Here is a 23,998-nt window from a genome sequence, read left to right as displayed (position 1 = left end):
AGGCAGGCAGGCAGGCAGGCGGGCAGGCAGGCGGTGCGGCAGCTGTTTGGGGTGGGGCTTGGTGCTGGGGTCCGCAGTGCCTGGGGTGACCTCACCTTTTCCCGCACAGCGCAGCGGGGCTGCTGGCGGACGGGCACCTGGGCCGCGGAGGGGAAGCCCCCGCGCCTCCGGCCTTTCAGGGCCGAAGCCTGAGAGCCCAGCCCAGCTGCGCCCCACTACGGTGCAGATGCAGCCTTGCCATGCACCGTGACCAGGCTGATGCCGGATGTCCTGGGTTCTGCGCTTGAGCCAGGACACAGCGGCAGGTTGGAGGCCATGGGGCAGACAACAGTGCCTGGCCGTGGTGGTCATTGCTGGCTGTGAGCGCTCCCCACATGGCGTAGTGACACCAGAACACACTGGCCTCAACATGTTTCCAAGGCCCGGGGCTTGACTCTTGACACTGCATTCCTAGAATGTCGTGAGAAGGGGAAGAAATATGAAATATTCACAGTTCTTAAACCTCACAGTTCTTCACAATGCTCACGGCCAGGCTGGATGGGGTTTTGAGCAACCTGGTCTAGAAGAGGCATCCCTACCCGTGGCAGGAGGGTTAGAACTGGATGAACTTACGGTCCTTTCCAACCCAAACCGTTCTAGGATTTTGTAATTCAGCGCCTGCCTTCAGAATTCAGCTTTTCAGAGCCAGGGCAGGAGCAGCTGAGGTCCTCACAATGTGCTGCAGGCACTGTGGCTGCAATAGGGCTCTTCAGGGGGTGACCCCATCACAAGCCATACAACTGTCCCTTCCCACCTCACACACACCCTTAAGTGCAAAAACCCTGTGTAACTTACTCACACCAGTAGTAATTCCTGTCAGCATTTTGAACTGCCTCTGCTCTCAGTGCTCACCTGGTTTGCCTGGTCCCTGCATGCACTGGTTGCTCCCGGCCCTAGCTGCTGGTATTTCTTATGGCAGAGCCAAAGGGTCAAGGCCAGGCAGGAGTGGGCCTTGTGGTGGACGCAGGTGCCCTGTGGAGTTGATTGCTGTAATGTATTAGTGCTCCCAGAATAGCTTCCCATGAAATGGATTGACTTTTCATGGTTTTCTGTGAGTTACTTTCTCCTGAGTATTAAGACATTATTTCCTGCCTCCTTCCCTCTGCCTGAAGTTGAATGCAGCCTTTTTTCACTTGCCAGCATTAGTATTCCACTTAATAGATTTGTTAGGAATAATAGAGTAAAAATTGAGTATGTTTTTTACAGTCTTATGTTTAGAGTACATTTGCTGTATGCTTTCTGTTCTGTCAAGGAGCCTCATGCAAATGCAGATTAAAGTGGTGTCCCTTTAAAGTTATAGAGTAAAATTAGTATTAATGCTCACACCTGTAGGAAAGAGATGAGAGCAAACCAAACCAGGAGGCAAAGAGGATAAAAGGCAGCAGCATGGCCTAGGAAGGCGAGTGTTGGGTTTCTTAGGATAGGATGGGAGTTGAGGGGTAAAGGTGAAAATGGAGTTTCTGTGGTGTGAACAGAGGATTGCAAAGGTTTCTTTAGTTGAGATTCTGAGGTGTTTTGAACATCCTTTGAGTGAGGAGCAAGCCTGGGCTGTCTGCTTTCAATGTTGCTGTAAAATGAAGCAGTTGGCCCAAGGGCTGTGTCCACCTCTCCATTCTGTATTCATAAATGGTCCTGAAAGTATCTTTATCCATGCTGATGGTACTGCTTCTTTCATGGTGTACCATGAGTCCGGTAAGTGTGTGTAAGGGCTGCCAAGGCTTGTTCTTATAATGGGCTGGTATGTGGGGCATAAAGCGAGGAAATACCCTTCCCTTCTCCTCCCTTTCCCCTTTAGTATATTGTCATGAAGCTATTCTGCTGCCTGAACTTAATTTCAAACGACCATAGATGGGTGATAATACACACATACAGCCTCCTAGCTTTTCTGGTAGTGCCCTAATGAGTTATTTGTTCTAGGGTATAGATGGGATAAAATTTTGTTACTGCTTACGTTATTTGAAATAAATAGTCTGAGGCTTTATTAAATGTCCTTGTCTGTTAATCTTCCAAACTATGGTTCCTTTGTTATGGTAACTCTCAAGACAGGTCTATGATTGTCAGTTTCCCTTTTTTTGTCACTACATGTAGCCAGCAAGTGGCAACATGCTTTTCTTACGCATAGCTTGGCTGCACTACTGCACTGGTCAATGCTGGGCTAACCCTCTAGGGACAAGAGCGGCTAATAACGAATGAAGGAAAAGATCCTCGGTCTTCCTTGTGTTTAGATATGTATTAGTTACTTTATATATATATACACACACACATATATATATATATATATATATAAAAAAGTATCCTGCAGCTGTTAGTTTGGGGTTAATGCTCATAACAAGGAGAGCATCCTGTATTGCTTTTCAGGAGTTTCTAAATATATGTCTTATTCTGCAGGTGGGACTGATGTTAGAGGGGTTTGTTTCCTTATTGCCAAGAATTCTTCTATTTCCCTCTCTTGAGAGGGATTCCAAAAGCTGTTTGTCAGTGCCTATGCAGTTATCTTTTTCTTCCCCCCTTCTTTCCTTTTCAGATGTTGGCAGCATTCAACAGTCAGAGGACAAGGTAAGCCTATGTCTTCACGTTTGTTACGTGTGCCGATACAATGCTGCTGTAGTAGAAAGCCAGTTCAGGAGATGCAGATGTCTTTTTAAACTATGAAAGTGCTTAAACTTGCTGTGCCCTTTGAGAGTGACTGTCCCTTGCAATCTGGAAAATGAAACAGAATGCCAGGACTGAACTCCAGCAAGACAGTGGGGCTGGGAAACAATGTGGACAGATGCTGCCTATTGTGGAATAGCCCACAGTCTTTTTTTGTCTTAATGACGTATAACTTAGAGGTGCTAGATAAGGCTGCTTTAAAATCTTAAAGCAGCTTATTTAGGTAGTATCTCAGGCTATCCAGTGAGCATCTAGGTGCCTTTTGGGGCCTTCTTCTCCAGAGAGTGGTGCTCAGCCCTGAGAAGCAGTGGAGGGTACACTCATGGTTGGGAAGTTATAGCTGTGAAGTTTTCCACAACACTTTGCACTACACTGTTTCCTTGGTCTCTATCTGCAGCTGTTGGAGTACTTGGGAATGGTGATCTATGAAGCCCTGGACTGGGGAATCAGTGACCAAGTGGAGCGAGAACTGAGTGATCCTTTGGAGAAACTGCTGTACCTCATGTTGAAATTGGATGAGGGGGCAATGAAACCAGCAGTCACCCTGCAGGATGTTATCAAGGTTTTCTTTTTCCCACTTAATAATATAATAGCTTTAGAAGAGTTGAGGAACCATGCTGTTAACTAAGGGCAAGACCACTTCTGGGAAAAGGCTCAGCAGCTTGCTGGAGGGCACAGAGGGAGCATATGGCTTTCCAATCAGAGTAAAATCTCAAAACAAGTTTAAATGCACTCAAGTGCCTATGGAAAAGAAATAAGAAGGAAGATTGGACATGGCTCTTGTACAGCTGTGTCTACAAAGTGCTTCTGTACATAGTCTTCAAATACCTAGAAGACTATGGATAATGGGAGGCGGGGGGGTGTCACTTGTCCTTACTGTTCAGTTTCTGCAAAAGCTGGGATTTGAATGTCTTGACTCAAACTAATATTTTCCTCTCAACCATAATTTAAAGGTATAAGAAACTTTCCATCTTATGGAGAGCAAGATAAATAACACAGCTACTTACATTATTGTACATATAAGATGGGACATCTTGCTGCTTTGTTCCTCTGCATCTGCAATAGTGAGGAAGATTTTTTTTTTTTAACTATGGATTGAGAAAACTGAATCTTGCTTTATTCCATTCAAACATATTTTTCATTTCAAGATTTCTCTTAAATAGCTGCACTTCTTTCAGGCCTGTGAGGAGCACTTGTCCAGGTCTTCTGAGGCTACCAGCCATTACCAAATTACCTGTAGGAGACTGTTTACCGGGTATATGGAACTTAAGAAGCTTATAACTGTCATCCAGACCTCCAAAGAGGTACATTTGAGATCACTCCTTAGCTGCTATTCCCTCTGCATTCACACACTCACCTAGTTCTAAAGTAACCTTCCTGCTGCACTAAAAATAGAGTGCCTAGCTGAAGGGTTATTTTCACAATGTGAAGGTCTACTGTTTTTGCACCATGTTAACAAGTTGTAGCTTTTGAAAGTTTAGGTGTCTGAGGCTTCTAGGCTTTTCAGATTAACATTAGTAATTGGTAGTGAACAGTACAAGATCATGACTTCATGTGCTTCTTTCTCAGAGTCTGAGAAAAATGGATGTGGAAGGTATGGTGGAAAAGTCCCTTCAGAAGAAGGACAAACACTGGGTAAGGGATCTAATCCCTTCATTATGAGGGGGTGGGTTTTTTGTTTACCTTGGCTCTGTGGCTTTCCATTGACTCCTCTCTGAAAAGTAGAACATGAAATCAAATGAAACTTGTTAGGTTGTTCAAAGCTTAAGTAGCTAAAGAGTTGTCTGCAAAACAATCTGGAGAGTGGACTTGAAGCTAAACCAATTTGTGTGTTAATCTCACATGGACATTTATTCCTCACAAAGATTGTCTTTGTGGTTCAACTTAAATAACTTCTAAAAATGAAGTTTGAGGCAGCCTTCAGAGTAAGTGTTTCTTCCTGCAAGTGAGCCTCCAGCTCTTGGCAGCGACTGATAATTGCCAAAAGCAATCTCTTCCTCCCTTGTAGCTGGACTAAAAACTCCCAAAAAACTCTTCTGTTGGTGGCAGCACTGGGGTGGACTAGTTCACTCTTTCTGTATGGAGTCCGTGCTGGTTCAGGGCTGGAGGGGACTGAAGGCCATTAGTTGTGTCCATCTTTGTGGTTGTGTAGCTCCAGCAGCTCAAACAAAGGGCTGAAGGAGGGCAAGGTTGGAGATGTACCTTCTGCTCACTGCCTTTCTTGTCTTTCCATCCTCTCCTTCCATAGATCTTGGACTCTGTTTGGGGTAAATAAAGCAACTTATTCTTTTCAAGGCCTTGCACAGTCAGGGCTCAATCAGAAACAAATAGCTCTTCTGGCTGGAGCTCTGCCCAGCATAAACAAATGCACTGTAGTCTGGAGTCTGTGGAGGCAAACATCAAGCCCCAGGAGACCTGTGGACTTGCTCCCTTTGTCTAAATAGCACTTGCTTTGAAGCTTGCTCAAACTATTTGTATGAAAATGTTTGTGAAATGTGTGTTTGGGCATAGTCTCAATTTTGTGATCTATTAAAATAAACTGGCAAGCTATCTGAAACCACAAACTCATCAACTTCTACAGCTCTTTTCTGCAGGGAATACATGAATAAATACATGGGCTTTGCCATGTGGCCTGAAGGCCAGTGTATTTGGCCTCTGCTCCTTCAGGAGGCATGAATTCCAAAGCAGGATGTCTGTTGCAAGTCTTCTGCCTCTAGTTTCTAAGTCCCTAAGCACCAGTTGGTTGCATTGCTCTGACAAACTCTTAAGTTTAAAATAACCAGATTGCCAACTTCACTGGGATCCCACAGATTAGAGCTGATGCCTTGAGTGGTGCCAAGCAGATAATGCTCTCTTTGGGCCACACTTTTCTGTGTGGACTGCTACAATACAGGCCTTCTGAAACCTAGATCACAGCCTGATAGCATGTAGGCTCTGCAGAGCTTATCCATACATGTCACAAGACAATCTTTGCCTTGAAATCTAAGCAGTGAGAACATAGCTGTCTTGCCACTCATCTGTTGAACTGAAGGCAATGGGTTTAGAGTGTTGCAGCATTTTGTGTGACAATCCATGGAATGGCTGAAGGGGTAAGTTGAAGGAAGGTGCTTCATACTGTAAGTGGAAAAGGGAGAGGAGTTTAAATCAAACTTTGTGCTGAGGCAGTGGTCTAAAATATTTTGCTTCCCTTTCGCTGTTTATAATACAATCACTTGTTCTCGCTCAGTTTGCCTTTGGGATCCAGATAAGCTGTTGACTTAGCACTTCCATTACAGTGTTGTTTAAACATGCTATTGAGTTGATTTATTTTTTTTTTTTCTGCTTTTAACTTTTGTTGGGTTACACTGCATGCCTGAGCATCCGCAGATATTAATACAGGAACAGGATGAGCAGATGTCAATTATCAGGTTTTGTCTCCAGGCTGAAACTGCTAATGTAGGCTGCTGGCAAGGTTGAAGTATGAGATACCCTTTTCGTTTATTTCTTTGTCTGCGGACCCTTCAGCCCTTGGTTTCTGAAAGTTCAGAGGATTTTAATGGTAAGATTAGGTATTTAATTCCTAAGGTTTTCTTGGATCAAATAATATGAAAAAGCTCTGGCACCTGGAGCACTAGCAGGAAGCATTCAGGTATTCAAGAAAATGGCTCCAGCTACCTGGCAGCAGAAGCTGTGTTTTGATAAAGTATGTTCATGAAGTTAATGACAAAATTTGGGAATAAGCCTGGTGAGCCAGCTCCCTTGTTGTAAATTAACTTCTGCAAAGATAAGCAATTCTCTGCTGTGGTACTGGGCCCTAATCTGGCAGTGAGTTGAAACTAGTGTTAAGAGGACACACTTTTGTATTTCTGAATGACTTCAGCTGCTAAGTGTGCCCTATTACATGGAGGGATGGGATGGGATCTACTCCCATGTGTTCTAGACAGTTGTTGACTAGGCCCTAACTGGTTTCTCTGAGGCATTCTTGTGGCCCACTGTTGTTCGCGAGCTGCAGAATGGTGTGAAGCTGCGTAAAGCTACTGAGCGACCACAGCATCGCTTGCCTCCAGCAGAACGTATCCGTTCTCCCTATGAATTACTTTTGGATGATATTCAGTGCAAGAGGTTCACCCTTCGGAAGGTGAGTGACTGGAGTTAATGGACAACTTTGAAACCACCTGTTCTACCTCATTTCTAAACAGTATTTGTTGAGACCTCTCCTCCAAAAGACTGGCTTTCTCAAAGGTACTTCCAAGTCCAGAAGCATCTGGACTTAGAAGTACCCTCTCAGCTGCAACTCGGCATTAATTCACCCTGTTTGTCCACTCAGGTTCTTAATTTGCTGTAACTTTTTAAGTTGGGGGTATCCATTCTTTCCTAAAGCTGGATGGTGAACTTTTTCTCCCTCCAGGGGTCAGCGACTCCCTTTCCTGGAACAATTGTGTTGCCTTGCATGCAGCAGTTTCATGAAATGCTTTTGCCCACTTATGCTTCCCACCTTGCACACTCGTGTCCTCCCAGGCTCCTTGAGCTGAGCTGTACCTGGCATCTCTCACTTGTTTCCTTGCCTTCCCAGATGTGGGATATGTGCAAGTGCAAAAGCACTTTTGAGTCCTTTGCTCAGCCTCAGCCAGAGGATTCTAGGCAGTGTACATGAGCTACTGCAGGAGTTTACTCAGGGTAAAAAAAACTGCTGATTCCCTTCCGGGGCAGCTGCTATGCTGACTCCAGTGGCAGGAGCTTCCAACAATGTGGCTGGTTGGTGAAGATGACCAGATACAAAAATGTCTGGGATGTCTCTAAAGGCTTGTGATGCTGTTCACTTGCTGCAGCTTGAGCTGGGAATGATGAGCAGATCTAAAACATTGGCATAAGGCTTTGTGGCATTGGCATGCTATTGCAAACAGACGCCTTGGCAGAAGATGAGACAACTCTACTTGTAATGAAGAGTATTTTTAAAAGTGAAAACTTTGCATACAGCACTAGGCATTGGCTTTTTTTCTCCTTGTTGATGCTGCTAGAGGGCAGGGGGGTTAGAAGTCTCAGCTAAAGCCTATACCTTTATGAAATCCAAGCTCTTGTTTGTCTTGACTGTGACTCCAGCCTCCAGATAAAGCTATGACATTTCTCTGGATGTGATATCTTCATTGATGTATAAATGAATAGTAGTGGAAAGGAGACAGTACATCGTAACTACTTATGTTCCTTGCAATGCACTGTGTATCAATGCACTGTGCAGTACAGAGCCATAACTCAAGGTGGCAGGATGAGCTGGGTCTTTATTTTATTTCCTTTTTTTATTTGTGGTTGACAGAGACGCACAAACATGCTTGAAGAGTAGTAGTCAGAAATGCTAGAAGAAAGCATAGAGTGCTACTGCTCAGGTCTTTGTGAAGGCTCTTAAGCAAGGATTTCCCCATCAGCTATTGTAAAGCTTCTCTAGCAAACAGTAGTCTAATTTGCAAATGAATGAAAACTACAGCTATTGTGGGAAGCTGTAGTGTTTTTCTACCTGCACTCCCACCTGTTCGGAAGCTGTACACACAGGGAAATTAAATGGCATAGCCTCAAAGTAAGAATAAGTGAAATAAGGCAGCTAAAGACATGCATGTGCAACTTTACTTCTGTCAGCTCTCTCCTATGCAGCAAGCACAGGGCTTGATGATGGAGACAGTCTGCCTCCTGTGAATACCTGCTCTGCAATTCTATCTTGCTGTTGTTCTAGTTTGTGTAGGACTGTAAGCCAGTCTCTGGCTTACATATAGCTTATGTATACAGCTTATGCATGTATATGTAGCTTATGCATACAGCTGCCTGCTTCTACTGTTCCTGTTACAGTCTTGTTAACCCATTCAGTTACTCTCCACACTGGAGCCGACTTGTTGCTGAATGTGATCCTGCTTGTCAGGATCATTCCTGATATTAAAATTTGAGTACAATGTTATTTAGTGTCTTTTCAGATCAGTTCACAAGCTAGAAGGCTGTATGCTTCTTGTGCAAGCCTCGTAAATCTGTCTCTACCAAACCCCATGTAAATTAATTTCATAATTCTTCACTTCCCGACTCAGTTTTGTTATGCCTTTCCCACCTCCTCATTCCCAAATCCTGATTTGAGTAATTGAGTGTGCCACTGAATAGGACTGTGTATCAGGAGCAGAGTTGTTTAAGCATAATTTCTGTTCTTTCAGGTGATTGAGCAGAAACACAGGACCCCCAAAGCTGATGTAGCTGTCCCCAGGCCTCATCTGAAACCTGTAGGTAACCTGGTGCTGCATCTAGTGATAGCAAAACAGGATGATTTTGCAGCTGACAGGACAACTTCTAGGAATACAGAGTTACTGGTTTGGGTTTGGGAGGAGGGTATATTAATCATGCTTAACTTTTGGGCACACCCTACTGCCAAAATGTGTGGTTAGGAAAATGGGAGGTGATATCTGCATAGAAGAAAGATGATCAATCTCCTTAATTCCTCCACTGTTTCTCCCATTTGGAACATTCTGTGGTCCTGAAAGTACTCCTGGAGTTCTCCATTTCAAATTTGAGACTTGCTAAAGTATTCTAGTATGCATTATCTAGAATTTCCTTTGTGTGCAGGGTCCAGTGAGTGAGAGGCACTTGTTAAAACAGTGCCATTGCTGAAGAAATAGTTCTGTTGCCACTTTGCTCTTGACTTTTTCTTGTCCTATGTTTTGCTTCTAGGTGCTGGAGAGGAAGCTGAAAGAGCATATGCCACAGGAGTCCAACTGGCATGAACAGCTCATGGTGAAAGTAAAACAACTGCAGAAGCTTCAGTCATCAGCAGCAAGGGAAAATGGGAGCAGGTCCAAAGGTACCTGCTACAAAGTGACCTATCAAGCATACAAGTAAAGTCAGTGTTAATTAAAAGTAATAGATGGCTTTTGAAATGGAAGGCCACTCATCTTTTCCAGAGCATGTAAAATGCAAGGGAGGTGGGATGCAAATTTTGTGTGATAGAGGTGGTATGGCATAAGAATGGTTCTTTCTAGAAAATCTGTTTATGGGTTATTAAGTCTCAAAAGATGTTTCAACTTACCCTTTATTAAATGGAAGTTCAAATTTGTCTGTCCACTAAGTGAAAGAGCAAGATTTTGACCATTACCTAAGGCTAAAAGATTGTTACTAGCATGACAAATTCTAGCCAAATATCAAATTCTGATGTGTGGATATCAAATTTGTTATTTTGTCACAGCACGATATCTTTATCTTGTCTGTGTATATGGGGGTTTTTGTTCCCCTCTCCCATGCAGAAACGCTTGTGACACTAAGTACTGCCTTGAAATCTCCGAGCAATAGTTTCCAGACTCTCCAGGATGACAGTACAGCGTTTAAAATTGTCGACACTACAAGACAGCAGCTGGGACCAGGATTTCAGGTAAGGCTTCAAGTGAAAGGAGTCTGGAGAGGCACTAGATCTGCATACACATGTAGCTTGGGACATCAGGTCCAAATCCCAGTGTGGGCAATCTTGTCTCTTCAAAGTGAAGGAATGTGGTATTATTAGGTTCCCTGAAGTCCTTCCTGCTACAGAAGCTCATGCCATGTTTAAGCACTCCTTTTCTGTGGCATGATAGCAGTCTATAGAGCCAAGGCCTGCTCTGGTCTCTTAAATCTGAATCCTGCAGAAGTTTTAATGTTCATAGGAGTGATTGTCCTGTCCTCTGGCCTACAGGAAAACACTCTGAACCTGCCCTCCTGCTCCTGGCTTGCCTCAACTAGGTCAGCAGTAGTATCCAGCAACAGTGCAGGTCAGTGTACTTCTAGCTGCACGTTTAGACCATGTGTCAGTGGCCTGCTGGGTTCCCAAAGCCTTACATTGTGCTCACTGTACCCTTTGATCACCTGAAAGCAGTTTAACAGGAGAAGCTCCAATGCTGAGTAATGCTTCTGGGGAGGTGCCCTTAGAAAACCATTGCTCTGCAGTTGACTGAAGCTTGTATAGCTCCTGCGGCTTCAAAACAATGATAGCGTGTCCCCAAAGGCCTAACTGGAATCCACAGTAGAAGCTAAATGGGTGTTTTGAAAGTTCAAGTAGAAAGTGCACCACTTGATACTATTAAACTAAATAGTGCTAATGAAACCTTGTCACTGCCTCCTAACCAGCATAATTACTGTAACCTCTGCTTTTTGTTATCTGAGCTAATGGGTGTTGAGGGAGAGAAATGTAAGCCTTGCTACCTTCGGAAGGCAGTGTAATGCTCTTAAGCATTCAGCTTTTGGGGTGAATACTCAGGGACTGCCTGCTGGTTTTCTATACCCTCAGACTCTCTTCCTCTCCAGGTCTTGCTGCAAGTTGCACAGGTCCTCCTGTGAGTGCACCCACACTAGCAGACGTTAAACGTAATCGCTTTCTGAATGCTGGCCAAATGCAGCTGCCTCCTTACAGAGGAAGGTCCAAATCTGTAGAGAGAGGCCTTCAAAGCAACAAGCTTGTAAGTCCAGCATGTCAGCTAGCACGCCTGGTCTGATACATGTGGTAATGACCAGAGCTTGCACCTTGATCTCTGTGCAAGCAGTAAGCATGTTTTGTGGTTTTCATCTTGCACCATATTGTATACTGATATTAAGCTGATATATTATTCACTCCTTGGAGATGCTTAATTGAACACTGGATGCTCTACTGTCTTTTTGGAGGCTTCCCAGTTTGCGTGATAGGAAATAGAGTTGCTCCTCATACAAAAAGGGAAAAATATACCACTGCATTACTTGAAAGTGTCTGTCAAGGCTTCCTCAAGCAGACTGCGGGGCTGTTTGTGCTTTTTCCTTCTCCTCTCATTCATTTTAGATTCTGATACAGTCACAAACTTTTAAATATATGTGGTACTGAAGTTATCAGGATTTGAATGACTGTTGTGGGAGCGATGATGTGTTTTGTGTGCACCTGTGCAGCCTTCTGAATTATGGCCTCACCTGATGAAGTGTGCTGTGCCCTTGCCTCCTTTCCTTCTGCATCTCCTGCACCACCCTGGCAAGTCTCTAAACTGGCCATAACTCTGTGTGACCTCTTCATTCAGTAGTGAATGCAGGTGGGCTGGGCTCCCCACCTGGGGATAAAAGCACTGTTGTCTCCTGGTTAATCACCACACCATAGCTGCCATTGGTGTGGAGCTAGTGAGTCTTGAGAAAGAGCAGGTAAGAGAGTGTTATGTTGTGGAAAGGGATCCTGTACCAAAGAGGGGCCAGGAGGCCATCTGTGCTGTGATCTGTACCAAAGGGTAAAATTCCCTGAAGGCTGGCTCTGGACATGGTATTAACTACTGTGGGTACCGAGTGACCTGCTTACCTAATGAGGTGTCAGGAAGTTGCTTGAAAACTGTAGCAACCACTAAAACCCCTCTAGTAGTCCCTTTGCTAGTATTATCAAAGAGTCAACTGATGTTCCTTATCACTGGCAAAGCTGAGTTTTGGGGACAAATGCTCCTGAGCCTTTTGGAACTGAGTTTTGAGCGTGACCTCCTCAGGTATCTACTTCCTTCAGCTTTCTCTGAATGCTTAACTTCTGTCTTTTTGATAGGACTCTCCTACAAAGTGGCCAACACCTACCATTGCTGAGCTGATGGGAACCAGATATGCAGTGATGGTGCTGGAAGGGCAAGGCTTCCTCCAAGGAGGTAGTGATGGCATCTTTCCAAAAGCAAAGGTATGTTTCTTCTCTTTCTCTTTGTGTTGTCCTTGCCTTTTCAAAAGCTGACTGGATTCATGGCCTTTAGTGCTGAACTCTGAGGTGCTCTGTCTTAAGATATCCTGTTCATACAGCTGATCCATGTTTGGCCATAGGCTGTAAAAATCTTTTAATACATTGTGTTTGGCCCTAGGCTGTAAAAATCTTTTAACACATTGTGTGGTAATGGCTTCTAATCAAGCTTAAGCTGTGTGAGTTGTGTAGAAAGTAACTCAGCCTTTGCTTAATGCTTCTTGTACTATTATTTCCATGCTAGGAGAGCAGACTGCCAAGTCTGTTGGCCAGCTCTGAAATCACAGTAACTAGCTGGGGTTTGGTACTGCTAAACAGACAAAGGCTCTTAACTCAGGCTCCCACACCTGAGTTATGCTGACTGTGAAGGCAGCTGAATTGCTGAGTGAAGGCAGAGGTCAGTGAGATGAGGGCAGGGTGATCTGCAGTCCTGTTGGCTGTCCACTCTGCTCAACTGCTGGCTTATTCATTGAGCCCCTTTAGATAGGGTGTTGTAACCAGTCCTGCTATAACAGATGTTGTGAGTACAAGGCCTTTACACCACAGATGTGAGGAAGTCTGTGCTACTTGGCTTCAGGGTCAGCTTCTTGCCCTCACTTATTTAGCAGTACAGGCAGAGCCAAAGGGTTCTACTAGCAGAGCTGTGCTGCTGCCACAATCTGTCTGATGGTCCTGAGACTGAATCCTTGTGTTCTTCTTGCCTAGTAGTTACTAACCCTGCTTTAACTTGCCTGCTGCCTGCCTATTCTAAAATGGCTCTCTTACTCTCTTTGTTGTCGCTGCTGAAGTTTTTTTTAGCTTTCTCAAGCTCTGCTTCTCAAGATAATATCACTTCTGACTGCCAGCTGTGTATGAATGTATTCCTTTTTTTATAAAGTTCAAGTGACTCATCAGCTTCCTTATGACTCATTTTTTGCTTCAGGATTCGATTGAAATTTGCCCTAACTTAATCTCTTTGGGACTGCTGCAGTCTACCTCAAAGAATGTCTCTCTTCTTCTCTCTGTCTTAACTAGCTACTGTTACACTCTTGCACAATACAGCTATTGTTTGCTCAAGAGAGCTTTTTTAACACTCCTGTTGTCTGGCAGCTGCCCCAAACCTCTGCATCATAAAAACACTGGCCTACAAGTAAGACCTTTTTTGCCTTTTTAGCTTTTATAATTCTTGGGTCTTTGCTATCCTTTACTGGATCTCTGTTATTGTATGTGAATCTAAAGCCTTTAGAAGGTTGGTTTATATGCTTGCTCTTTGGCAGGCAGTGGATACTGTTGGCACAAAGATATTTACCATTTGCATTCACAAGTAATTTTTCTTTCCACAGATCTGTTTCAGCTGCCATAAGCAGATGTTCCTTAAGTGGCCTTACAGCTGTTACCTCTGCAGCAGGTGAGCTGGTACAAAAGGACTGAATAAGGAGGGGAAAAAAGAGTAAAGAAACAGTGCTGAAAAGTACTCTGTATTCTAACAGTTGCAGAACTGGATAGGAGCAGATTGCTGAGCCCTTCAGTTTTGTCTTAATGCACAAGCCAGGTTGAAGTGTCTACAGCTGCAGAGGATGTGGAAAAACTTGCCTCTGAAGTGGTATCTCTATTTTAACTCTTAGTATTAAGCTAGCAATAACCAAATATATTGTGCATGTATTAGATTAAATTTCTCTGAGATTGTGCTCTGCATTCTGCTCTAAAGCCTGGATTTAACTTCTGTCAGGGGCTTGAGCAGATTCTGGGAGAGGCTGTGCACCAGAATATTCTGGTGAGGACTGAAAAAGTGAACTTCAGACCCTGTGACTGGAAAAGGAGTTGGACCTACTTGTATCCACTTATTTGTCTGAGGGTTTTTGTTCATGGGAGGAACTTCACGCTCATCAAGGCTCTTCTTAAATCTATTTGAAGCACTGAATTGATTAGAAGCAACGAATAAGCCATTGGAAACTGAGTAACTTGCTGGTGGTAGTGCTGGATGAAAAGTAGTGGGTGTTTGCAGTTAAAGCCTTCAAACTATGTATGCTTCATTTCAGATCTGCATTTGTACATCATTTCAGATTATTTTAATTAGGATAAATAGGAAGGTTGGCAAACTGAGTAGTTCTAAGCTTGCTTACTTTGCCATCAAGTGATTGTGCCACAGTCACAAATTAAGACTTCCCTGGGAGAGTCACCCTTAGCTGCAGTTTTGGTATTTTCATGGAGCTTTGCTCAAATGATAATACTGGGAACTTTTTTTCTCTTAGTGTTGTCTGCTGTGACTGCTGCATCAAGGTAAATCAAGTCTTTACAACAGCATATGGATGTTCTACATTTTCTGTTTTCCCTGCACCTCACCTAGTCATAAGAAGCTTTCTGTCATCCCACTCATACCTCAGGTGTACAGTCTAGCTTGTTTCTGAGAATAAAGGAGAGGGAATACTACAAGGTGCAAAAGCAGCCAGGGTGCCACAGACATATCTTGTCATATTTGGCTAACACAGCTCTGGTTTCTTTTTCTTTCATCCTGTGTAAAGTGGTTGGGATTACTCTGTGCTCTATTTATACAAGGGTCAGAAAGTTCACTGCTTTAATGTCTATCTTCTAAGTGCACCAATAAATCAATTGCATGCCATGTGAATTTTCCTGCTAAGGAGGAGCATATGTTTTCCCTGAGAACTCAGGTGACTTGTGTTGTGATTCCAGATGTCCATGCCCTTCAGAACATGTGTACATCTCCCACTTCACTTTCTGAAACTTCTGAGACTCTCCAGAGAGGAGGACCCAGCTACTCAAGAGCAGAAGAGCTTAGAGCTGCTGCATGAAATAGAGCACTGGGAGTATTCTGGGTAAGCTGCAACAGGGATGTTCTGGTTTGCCTTAAAAGATGTTGCCTGTATAAGCAAGTCTACAAACATGCTTACAGCAGTACGTAGTATTGTGCTGGTCAGCTGAATGTTATGCTGAATGACTGGTTTAGCCACTCATCTAACTAGTCTGCTGTTCTCTGGAAGTATCAATTTTGGATGACCAAAATGGAGGATGCGTAGGTGAAATCCATTTTGCTTTGAGCTAACAGGCTTCTGACTTGGGTTCAGAAGTGTCCATATTAGTCCAGACATAGAAGGTTCCTTGTGACAGCTTCATTTGTATGAGAATTTCCAGACCCTATTATACTCTATCCCCTGCAGCCAGAGGTCTGTCACTACAACCCAAAAGAGCCCCCTTCTACCTAGTGTGCTAATGGTCTCAGCTGCAAGTGCCTGAAGAGTAATGCCACAGATGGCTTCTCACTCCCTCCAGATATACACAGACACCCCTTCCTTTTTGTCCACAGAAAGGGAACTATTTCAAAAAGAGCTTTTGACAGTTCTGGGTGGAAAAGAAAGATCTTTTGGGTATAAGTACAATATCTAGGGACTGAAAACATGTGTTATCTCTTATCTTTCCAAATCAGTTATATGTTGTACTGCAGGAACAGGCATCTTTTCTCTCTGAACCCATTCTTTAATGGGTCAAAGTCACAGCAGTTTCTGGTTCAAAGGCTTGTACTTCAGTTGCCAAAGATCAGAGGTAGTGTTTACTACTGAAGCTAGCTATGTGGGGTGGTGGTTTGGTCTCTCTTACAATGCAGGTGCTGCAGAAGAGGTCTGAGTGACTGCATTACTGCCATACTTCAGGATGGCAAAAAAAAAAACAAACCCAAACATACAGGATAAGGATGTAGCCATAACCTTGGATCAACCAGATACCCATTAGCCCTCAGCCCTTTGGCTGGCATACTGTCAAGAGAGAGAAGGGGTCAGTAAATTAACCTGTTTTGGTGCTTAGTAGCCTTTCTAAGTGAAGCTGGCTGCTCTGTTGAACTCGTGCATCTAGCTGAATCACTTAACAGTGTTGGACCACAGAAGGGGGGAAGGGTGGAAGAGTGCTATGTCCTGCAACAAAAACCTGTGCTAGCTTTCCTGCTTTTCTTTTTCCCCTCTCCCACTCCAGTGTACCTGTTACTTTGGAACCCCATTGCCTAGCACGGCCTCTGTGCTGTTACACAGGGCCTGTGGCAGACTGGCTGACTGCAGACATCTGTAGACAATGTGAGCAGTATCTGCTGAACATGGCTTCCAGTCAACAGCAGAGCATCCCTCTCAGGAGAGCTTCCTGTCCTTGAACCAAATTGGAATGACTCTACTATACGTTTGTCCTGTCACTTGTTCTGTACCTGAAGTAAATGCAATGGCTTCATGCACCCACAGACATAAAGGCCTGGATACAAGACCTCCCTGCTGGTTAGTCTAAGTGGGAAGTGCAATTGGTATATATGTATTGTGAAGTATGATAAAGCTTTGTGGCTTTTAGAATTGTTTTAATTCTTTTTGTGTTTTTGAGGAAAATAAAAGTTGAAGCACTGTCATGCCTCTAGCCTTTCCTCCTTTGCACCTGCAGTTACTGTTCTGTGGCATTGTTTGCATTCATTGCTGAGCAGACTTTGTGCTATGTAAGAACTCTTAACCTAAAACTCTGTCACAGAGAGGCTTAAGAAGTGAAGCTCTTGGCTAATCACCTGAAGGGCAGATTGTTCTCAACAGATTATTGCTCTCTGTATTGGTCTTAAGCTTTACTCTAAGTTATACAATTATGATGTATGACATTCTAGAAAAATACTGGTAAATTCATTGTGTGGTTAAAACAAAATGTGATACGTGATTGTCTGCTTCTCAGGAATTGCCGGTACGGAAGGGGTATAGGTGCTCAGATGGAGTTCTCCCTGGTGTGTTTTGCAGGGCCTGGTTAGGCAGTGTTGAAGGATACGATGGACTTGTAGCTGGAATGAGTCATGCTGAAGAAAATAATGACTGAGAAGGGCCAGTCCTTCCATGAGATGAGAAGGGAAGAAAGACATGTTTAAGCTGAGCCCAAGGTCTGCATCCAAACTGCCAGAAGGGTCAATACCTCCAGCTGCTTTGTGTTGGCCTAACTCTGCTTCCTCTCATCTGTCTGTCTGCAAGCTGATGCCTACTTGCAGGTTTGGGCAAGCTCAGTGAGTAAATGAATGTGGGGAAGCTGGAGCTTGTGCTTCCTTTTGGAGAAAGTTCAAGTGTTCCTCTTCCTTGAGTCAATTAGGAGGGGTGCAGCCTGCCTGCCCAGGTCCTCTCCTGCGTGTGCTAATTGCTGGTGCTGCTGGGAGGCACATCCATATCAGGCAGGTGGGCTCCTTGTAGGCTTCAGGGAATGGCAGCCAAGCCACAGCTGCGCTTGCTGGCAAGATGGGTACAGCACAGGGCCAGGGGCAGGAGGTGCTCTTGGACGCTTGCTGAGTGAGGTAGTTTAGAGAGAGCTAGAAATGAGCCTGCAGAGCAAAGGTGGTTCTAGGTTCTGTCTCTTGTATACCTGCTGTGGTGCCATATGGGCTCTTCTTACTGGCTTTTTCCTCTTCTTGCCTTGTGGCCGTGAGTGGAGCGATGAAATGCCCTCACTGGCAGAACAAACAGGCAAAAGGGCGTGGGAGGTGGATGCTAAGGGGCAGCCTGACCTTCCCTGCCCCTGACCTAGTGAGCTGTCAGTAAGACCCATGTTCCCATCACTCCTCTACTATACTGCTTGCACTGGCATATAGTAGGCTAGTGAAACCTCTGTCCACCTGTACAGGAGTGACATCTAGTCCTCTTTCAACTCTGGCGTGCAGCCATTGCTCTTGACAAAGGTAAGTAATGAGAGCTTTTGGGCACATGTACTGGAAATGTACAGATCTTTAAATACAGCTAAAAGAGCCATGGCCAAGCAGTGCCCATTGCAGGGAGTGGAGACTAGCTGGGAGCTGTGGGGTGGAGGAGGCACAGGCAGCCTGAAGCTGGGGTGCAGAGTAGGAGATGACCATATGGAATAGATCTGAGACTGAGCTTTAAACGCTCCAAGAGCAGCCCTTTCCAGGGATGCAGACGTGACTGTGCAAAACCTGTTGTTTGGAGCCCCTGAAAGGTGGTTGTTTGGAGGACAGGATTTGATCTTCTTTCTAGTCTTCTGTGGGTCATATGGGCTAGAGCCTTCCCTGCTCAAGAATCAACTGATTGTTATTAGTGTTGTGCTGGGGTGAAATCTCCCCATGGACATGGGGACCTTCTGGTATTCTCCCATCACTGCAGGAAGTACAAGCTCCAGTGTTGGGTCCCATCACATGGCTCTCTGCCTTAAAGCATAGGTGCAGTTTTTAGTCCTATCCCAGTAGCGAGTTATGGCTGAAAAATGGGAACAGAAGTCTAATTGTTATTACTGGCAATAGCAAGGAGCCTGGGCTGGGCCACGGGGAGCAGAGCAGGGAGATCTGGAAGTGTTCAAGGACGGTGCTTTGAGCCACCTGATCTAGTGGGAAGTGTCCCTGCCTGTGGCAGGGGGTTGGAACTACATGAGCCTTAAGGTCCCTTCCAACCGAAACCATTCTATGTTCCGTCCTACGGTCTGTCTAGGCCAGCTTACTTCCACCTCGTTTCCTCCTCCGTTCAGCTCTCTGTGTTTGAAGGTAGGGAGGGGCAGTCAGGACTGAGCTGGGACACCTTTCATTCTGCCTCTGAGGGGTCTCGGAGCAGTGTCTCGCTGAGCGTGGCAGCTCTCCCGGCTGGGCGCCCGCCTACAGAGCCCTCATAGCTCCTGCAAGCAGCACCTGCGGGCACGGCCCGCCCGCCTCCCCGAGGGCGGGCTGAGGTGGGCGGCTCCCCCTCCTGCCTGCTCGGCTCCCGCGGGCTCCGGGCCCGGTACCCCTCAGCAGCCGTCCGTGCAGGCCGCTCCGGCAGGGGGCAGCCGCGGGCCGCGCTGACCCCGGGGCCGGGCTGGGAGCAGGTGGAGGTGCGCGGCGAGGCCCGGGCTGCCTCGCAGCGTCGAGCTGCAGGCTCCGTTACTGCCTGTGCCCCGTCTTTAGCCTCTTCTAGGACATAAGAGGTTTTAATCATCCTCGTGTGTCTTTATTTCCGTCTGTCCCACGGCACTGTCCTGAGCCCGCTACTGGGCGGGCACAGTGGGCATTTCCCACTGGCATGCTGGGTCTGGGCAGCCGCAGTGGCTGCGGTGAGGTGGAAGGTGAGGATATATGGGACGAGGATGGCTGGGACATGGACACAGCAGCACAAAAAGGAGGTTTTGGGTGGAGGTGAGAAGCAGGGGAGGCCTGACTGCAATGATGTTGTGTGGCTGTCACAGTTGTTTGGTGTTTGATGCTTGAAGCCAGCAGGGAAAACTCGCTCCTGTAGAAAGTAGGTACAAACCCATTTGAATAACCTCTTCCAGGATGCCACTGCCAGCAATGTCTTGTTCAAGTAAAAGGTGGTTTTGAGAGGGATTTCACCCTGCAACCCCATTCAGTTCGACTTCAGTTTTGTTTTCTTTTGTCATAAAGTACAAACGTAAGGATATAATACTTTCCACTTGAAATAAAAGTGTAGATGTGGTGTTGGGAGGGACTAGATTCAAAAACTCTGTGAGCAAATTGGGGAAATGGTGTGGAAGAAACAGGAGGCAGTTGAATGAGGGTAAGTGGAAGGTCGTCCACTTGAGCAGCAATATGAACTCCCCAAGTACAGAGGAGGGAGTGATGGGTTAAGTAGCAATTCTTCAGAAAAAGGATCAAAAGCTGAACACGAGTCAGTTATGTCATGGTGTTGAGGTGATGGAAAATAAGTTGGGGGGAGGTGTGGGGTAATTGGATCCAGCCTGGGAGAGAACAAGCCAAAAATCAAGAAACCAGTGCCTACCCGGGAAGCCTGAAAGAACTGAAATTCTCTAACCCGAAGGAGGAAAGAACTGAAGTCTTTAAGCACATAAAAGGACATAATCGTTGCTCCTTGTCTGGGATGGGGAAGAGAGGAAAAAAAAAGTAAAAAGAAGGCTTAAGTCACAGCAGGAAAGACTCAATTTAGATGTTAGGAAAAACTTTCTAATGACAGGGATAATAAAGAATGGGCTGCCTGGGGAGTGGAGAGCTTTAAGATCAAGTTAAGCAACATCTGTCAGGGATGTCCGAGGTTTAGGTGATCCTGCCTTGGGTTAGCAGGATGGACTGGTCTGACCTTTCAAAGTCCCTTTCAGCCTTAATTTTTCAGTGGTTCTGCGGGCCAACATTAATCCTCTTAATGGTATTTAAACAATCAGCAACTTCTCATAAGTAACTGCTAGCAAGTCTCTTCTCTTGCCTGCGGTTTAAAATTAACTTAATTTCCATGCATCACTTTCACCCTCCAGCTCCCAAGTCCTGCAGTCAACCAGCAGCTGAATTCCTCGACTGCTTGTCAGTATCTTCCTTGCAGCTCTGTAGCCATCCACAAAGAAAAAGAAAGGATAGAAATGCTGCATATGGGTGGCTGTGTCACCCATGTGAGGGTGGCCTCCTTTTCTGCATTTATATGTAGAAGATATGGTCCTCTTTCTATGATATCTGGATCTCATGTGTGGTTACTTCTTTTTGTGTGCTCTAGGGACCTGTCTTTCTATGTTGATTGCAGCTTTCTGAGGGAGCTGCTTGTGCCCTGCCTCTGGCAAAGGCTGGCCTGTTTCAGAAAAGTATCAGGTCATGCCATGGGTCTTCACTGTTGGTTTGTCACAGGTCAAGGCTTGAGGGTCCAAGACCAAATATTGCATAACGTGTGCAGCACAACAACATTAATTAATACCTTAATACAATGTAATTAATACATTGCCCATGAGTGGAGAAGCTGGCCCTAAGTCTGGGGGTGTATTCTTCCACTCCTTGAAACTACTAATGAAAGTGAATTAAGTTTTTCATTTGCCAACAACAGAATACAAGTGGGACAAAAAGCCAGAAAGTGATGCACAGTATCTGCAATCCTTGTCTAGTGTCCTTGGAAAACAGGAGAGCCAGTGTGGCAGTGTCTGCAAACTTCTTAGTTATTTATTTGCTTAAACCAGGAAAGATAGCAGTTCCATAGCTGGGAAGAACTGTCCCTAATGAAAGAGGAAACCACTGTATAGGAGTCCTCACCTTTGGCAAATAACCCACTGCCAGGCGCTGGGCTGCACCTATGGATTGTGACTGGTGATGCTGCTCATTGTGATCGTGAAAACTAGGTGGGTATGGCACCAAGAGGATCACTGACCTCACATCACAGCCAGGACATCAGGATAGAGGAGATACACATAAACAAAAAACAGGTTATCTGAAGTCAGGAAAACACGAGGCTTCCAAACCTTCATTGCATTCTCCTTAGCTATTTACCCCAAACAGAAAAGATGATAGCTGGGGAAAATCCTCCCTAGTTCAAGGGGGAGCCACAAGTATCTTGCCTGCCCACAGAGAAGCAGTCGCAATTTCTCCCACTAGTGTTCTTCAGTGGTTTTAACCAGCCAAGATAATTGTGGGCAAGATACACAGGTCTTCACATTTGCTTTTGTTAACTGAGCAAACTCTATCCTACCTCTGTGTGATGGGTAAGTATTAAGAACATTATTTTATATGTGGGAGTAACATATAAAGAAACACAGGGTCTTTCACTCTCAGCCCTGAGCTCCTTCTTCCAGACCATTCTGGCAGCTCTGAGGTGTGTGTGGGGGGGTTGTTATTTTTATGCGTAATAAAACACCACCCGAAGGCAGCTGGAGCCCTACCTTTGAGCAGCATTGACACGCTTGTGACTTAATGTACAGCTATTTCACTTTGCCTCTCTTGATGCAGGGAATGAGAGTTTCAGGTGTGCTCCCATTTTAAAAAACCACTGTGAAATATGCACATTAAAGTTGGTTGTGTTTCTGTGGAGCCTATATCCCAAGCTATACAGTAGCTGCTTTGTGCACAAATTGCATAAAGTCACAGTTCCACTCCAGTGAAAATGTGTTTGTCAGAACCACGACAGTATGAATCTGACTCATTAAATAAGACCTCAATTTTTTTAAGGGTATGTTAGGAATAATACAAATACAGCAAGCTTGTCAAGCCCTTACAAGGTAAGGGTGAAGCAAGCTTACTCTTTAATTGTTGAAAACTGGGAGAGGTCTTTTGGAAGTGCTATAAAAATCATAAGTTTTCTTGAGACATTCTGAACACTTGCTGTATCGCACAGGATTCGGGGGAAGGATGAGATTAGCCACCCAAATGTAAGTTTATTTGAATGAAGCAATTTATCTAAAGTGCAGTGGAATATTTCGAGATAAGAGAAAATTGGGTTATTTTGCACAGTTACCACCACCTGGGGAACTCAGGTCCAGCAACGTTTGAGCATCCTGCGTTTGGGCATTGCAAACTCAGAAGTTTCCCGTCTGAAAAGTGTTGCCAGCTGCAACAAGTTTGATCTGTGCTTAGTGCCGGAGCTGGAGCCAGACTCCATGTTAACACAGTACGGCTGCAGGCCTTTTTGGTGTTTTTACTCTGTGGAGTTTTTATGAGACCATATCTGTCAAACGTATGTGTGAAGATAAATCAAACAAGCACAGCCACGGCTATTAAATAAATGTGAAATCCGAGTGGCTTCTACCAGCCCTCAGTCCCTCCCCCTCAGCTGCTGTGCATACTGAGTGTTTTACAGACACAGCATGGTGAGGAATGGCTGGTTATGAGAAATGGGAAGCAGCAGGGAGGCAGCTCCTAGGGAAGGGGGTGATTTCTTTGCAGGGGGAAGCAGAGAGCTATAACATAAGTTTGGGACTCATGCTGCTGAAATATTTGGGTCTGAAAAGAGCCTGGTTTGGTTCTCGGTGACTTTTGAAGGAGAAACAAATTCCATCAGGGATGCAGTCAGACTGCTGTCATGGCATCCAAAGTGCACTGAAGATAGGGACTCAGCAGAGGCAAGAAAGCGCTGCATGCTGAAGTGTAATGAGGTAGTCAGTCTCAGACCATGTTTGGGACTAATGCTGGGTGAGCACCACGAAGTTTCTGCTCCATGAATACCAAAGCTTGAGAAGGACATCAAGCTTCTACATGCCTCACAATGTGTCATCTTCTGGGAAAGAAAATAAACTTGACCTGATCACAGCTCACATTTAGCCCCTATTCCCTAAACTGTCTTTCCCCCAGGAGAAGGGTGGTCCTTCCAAGGTCAGGGTGGAGGTTACTGACAGGTCGGGGAGGGCAAGGTCAGGCTTGAAGCTGACTGTCTGTACCAAAGCTGTCCCACATAGGGAGAGGGCCATGCAGTTTCCAAAGTCATCAATCTCCTCCCCACTTTCACCAGCTATTCACCTCTCCCAGTTTTAAGTGGAAGAAAATACAGCCAACCTCTTCAAGCCCTTGTGTCGTGCCTCTGGGAGCTGCATTCTTGCTCTCAAGTGCTCAGTCACCGAAACAGAATAGCCAATATATCACTCCCAGTGTCTTTATTTGGGGGTTGAAGTTGGATCAATGTATTTGAAGGCTACTGTAACCAGGAAATGAGTCTTCTGATTTCTGACAATGGGGCCGCTTCTGCCACCAAAGAAACATTTGTTACTTCTCCCTGACTGCACTGGGGTTTTACTGAACACACTTATTTACCCCGACATGCAGGGAGAGCATCCTCGCAGAGATGGGGACCCAAGGGGAGTCAAAGTTAAGATATGGCATGGTAACAAAGTGCGTGGGGCTGGTGCCAATGGTGCAACAGGAGGGACAGCACTATACCATTCTGGACATGGCTCATAAGGCAGGAGTGGCACAAAGATTATTGGACCTGGCTCCTACGT

At 45.2% G+C, this 23,998-nt stretch overlaps 1 protein-coding gene across 1 annotated transcript; it reads left to right on the top strand.

Annotated features, from left to right (window-relative positions):
• Positions 1-926: 926 nt before the first annotated feature.
• Positions 927-16,764, top strand: LOC134164102 (protein spire homolog 1-like). The gene is made up of 16 exons (XM_062619533.1): positions 927-1,731; positions 2,564-2,595; positions 3,089-3,253; positions 3,870-3,995; positions 4,261-4,326; positions 6,647-6,808; positions 8,856-8,921; positions 9,367-9,496; positions 9,936-10,060; positions 10,358-10,433; positions 10,966-11,117; positions 12,200-12,325; positions 13,702-13,766; positions 14,611-14,638; positions 15,050-15,192; positions 16,340-16,764. Exons 1-16 carry the CDS (start codon positions 1,491-1,493, stop codon positions 16,509-16,511), a joined length of 1,875 nt encoding a protein of 624 aa, XP_062475517.1. The 5' UTR covers positions 927-1,490; the 3' UTR covers positions 16,512-16,764.
• The last annotated feature ends 7,234 nt before the right edge of the window (positions 16,765-23,998 follow it).

Source organism: Pezoporus occidentalis, unplaced genomic scaffold, assembly GCF_034315485.1.
Source record: "Pezoporus occidentalis ecotype Australia unplaced genomic scaffold, CSIRO_AGI_Poc_V1 ctg211, whole genome shotgun sequence".
Lineage (NCBI taxonomy): Eukaryota > Metazoa > Chordata > Aves > Psittaciformes > Psittacidae > Pezoporus > Pezoporus occidentalis.
Note: the sequence above shows the minus strand (reverse complement) of the source record. Positions and strands in the feature narration are given on the sequence as shown.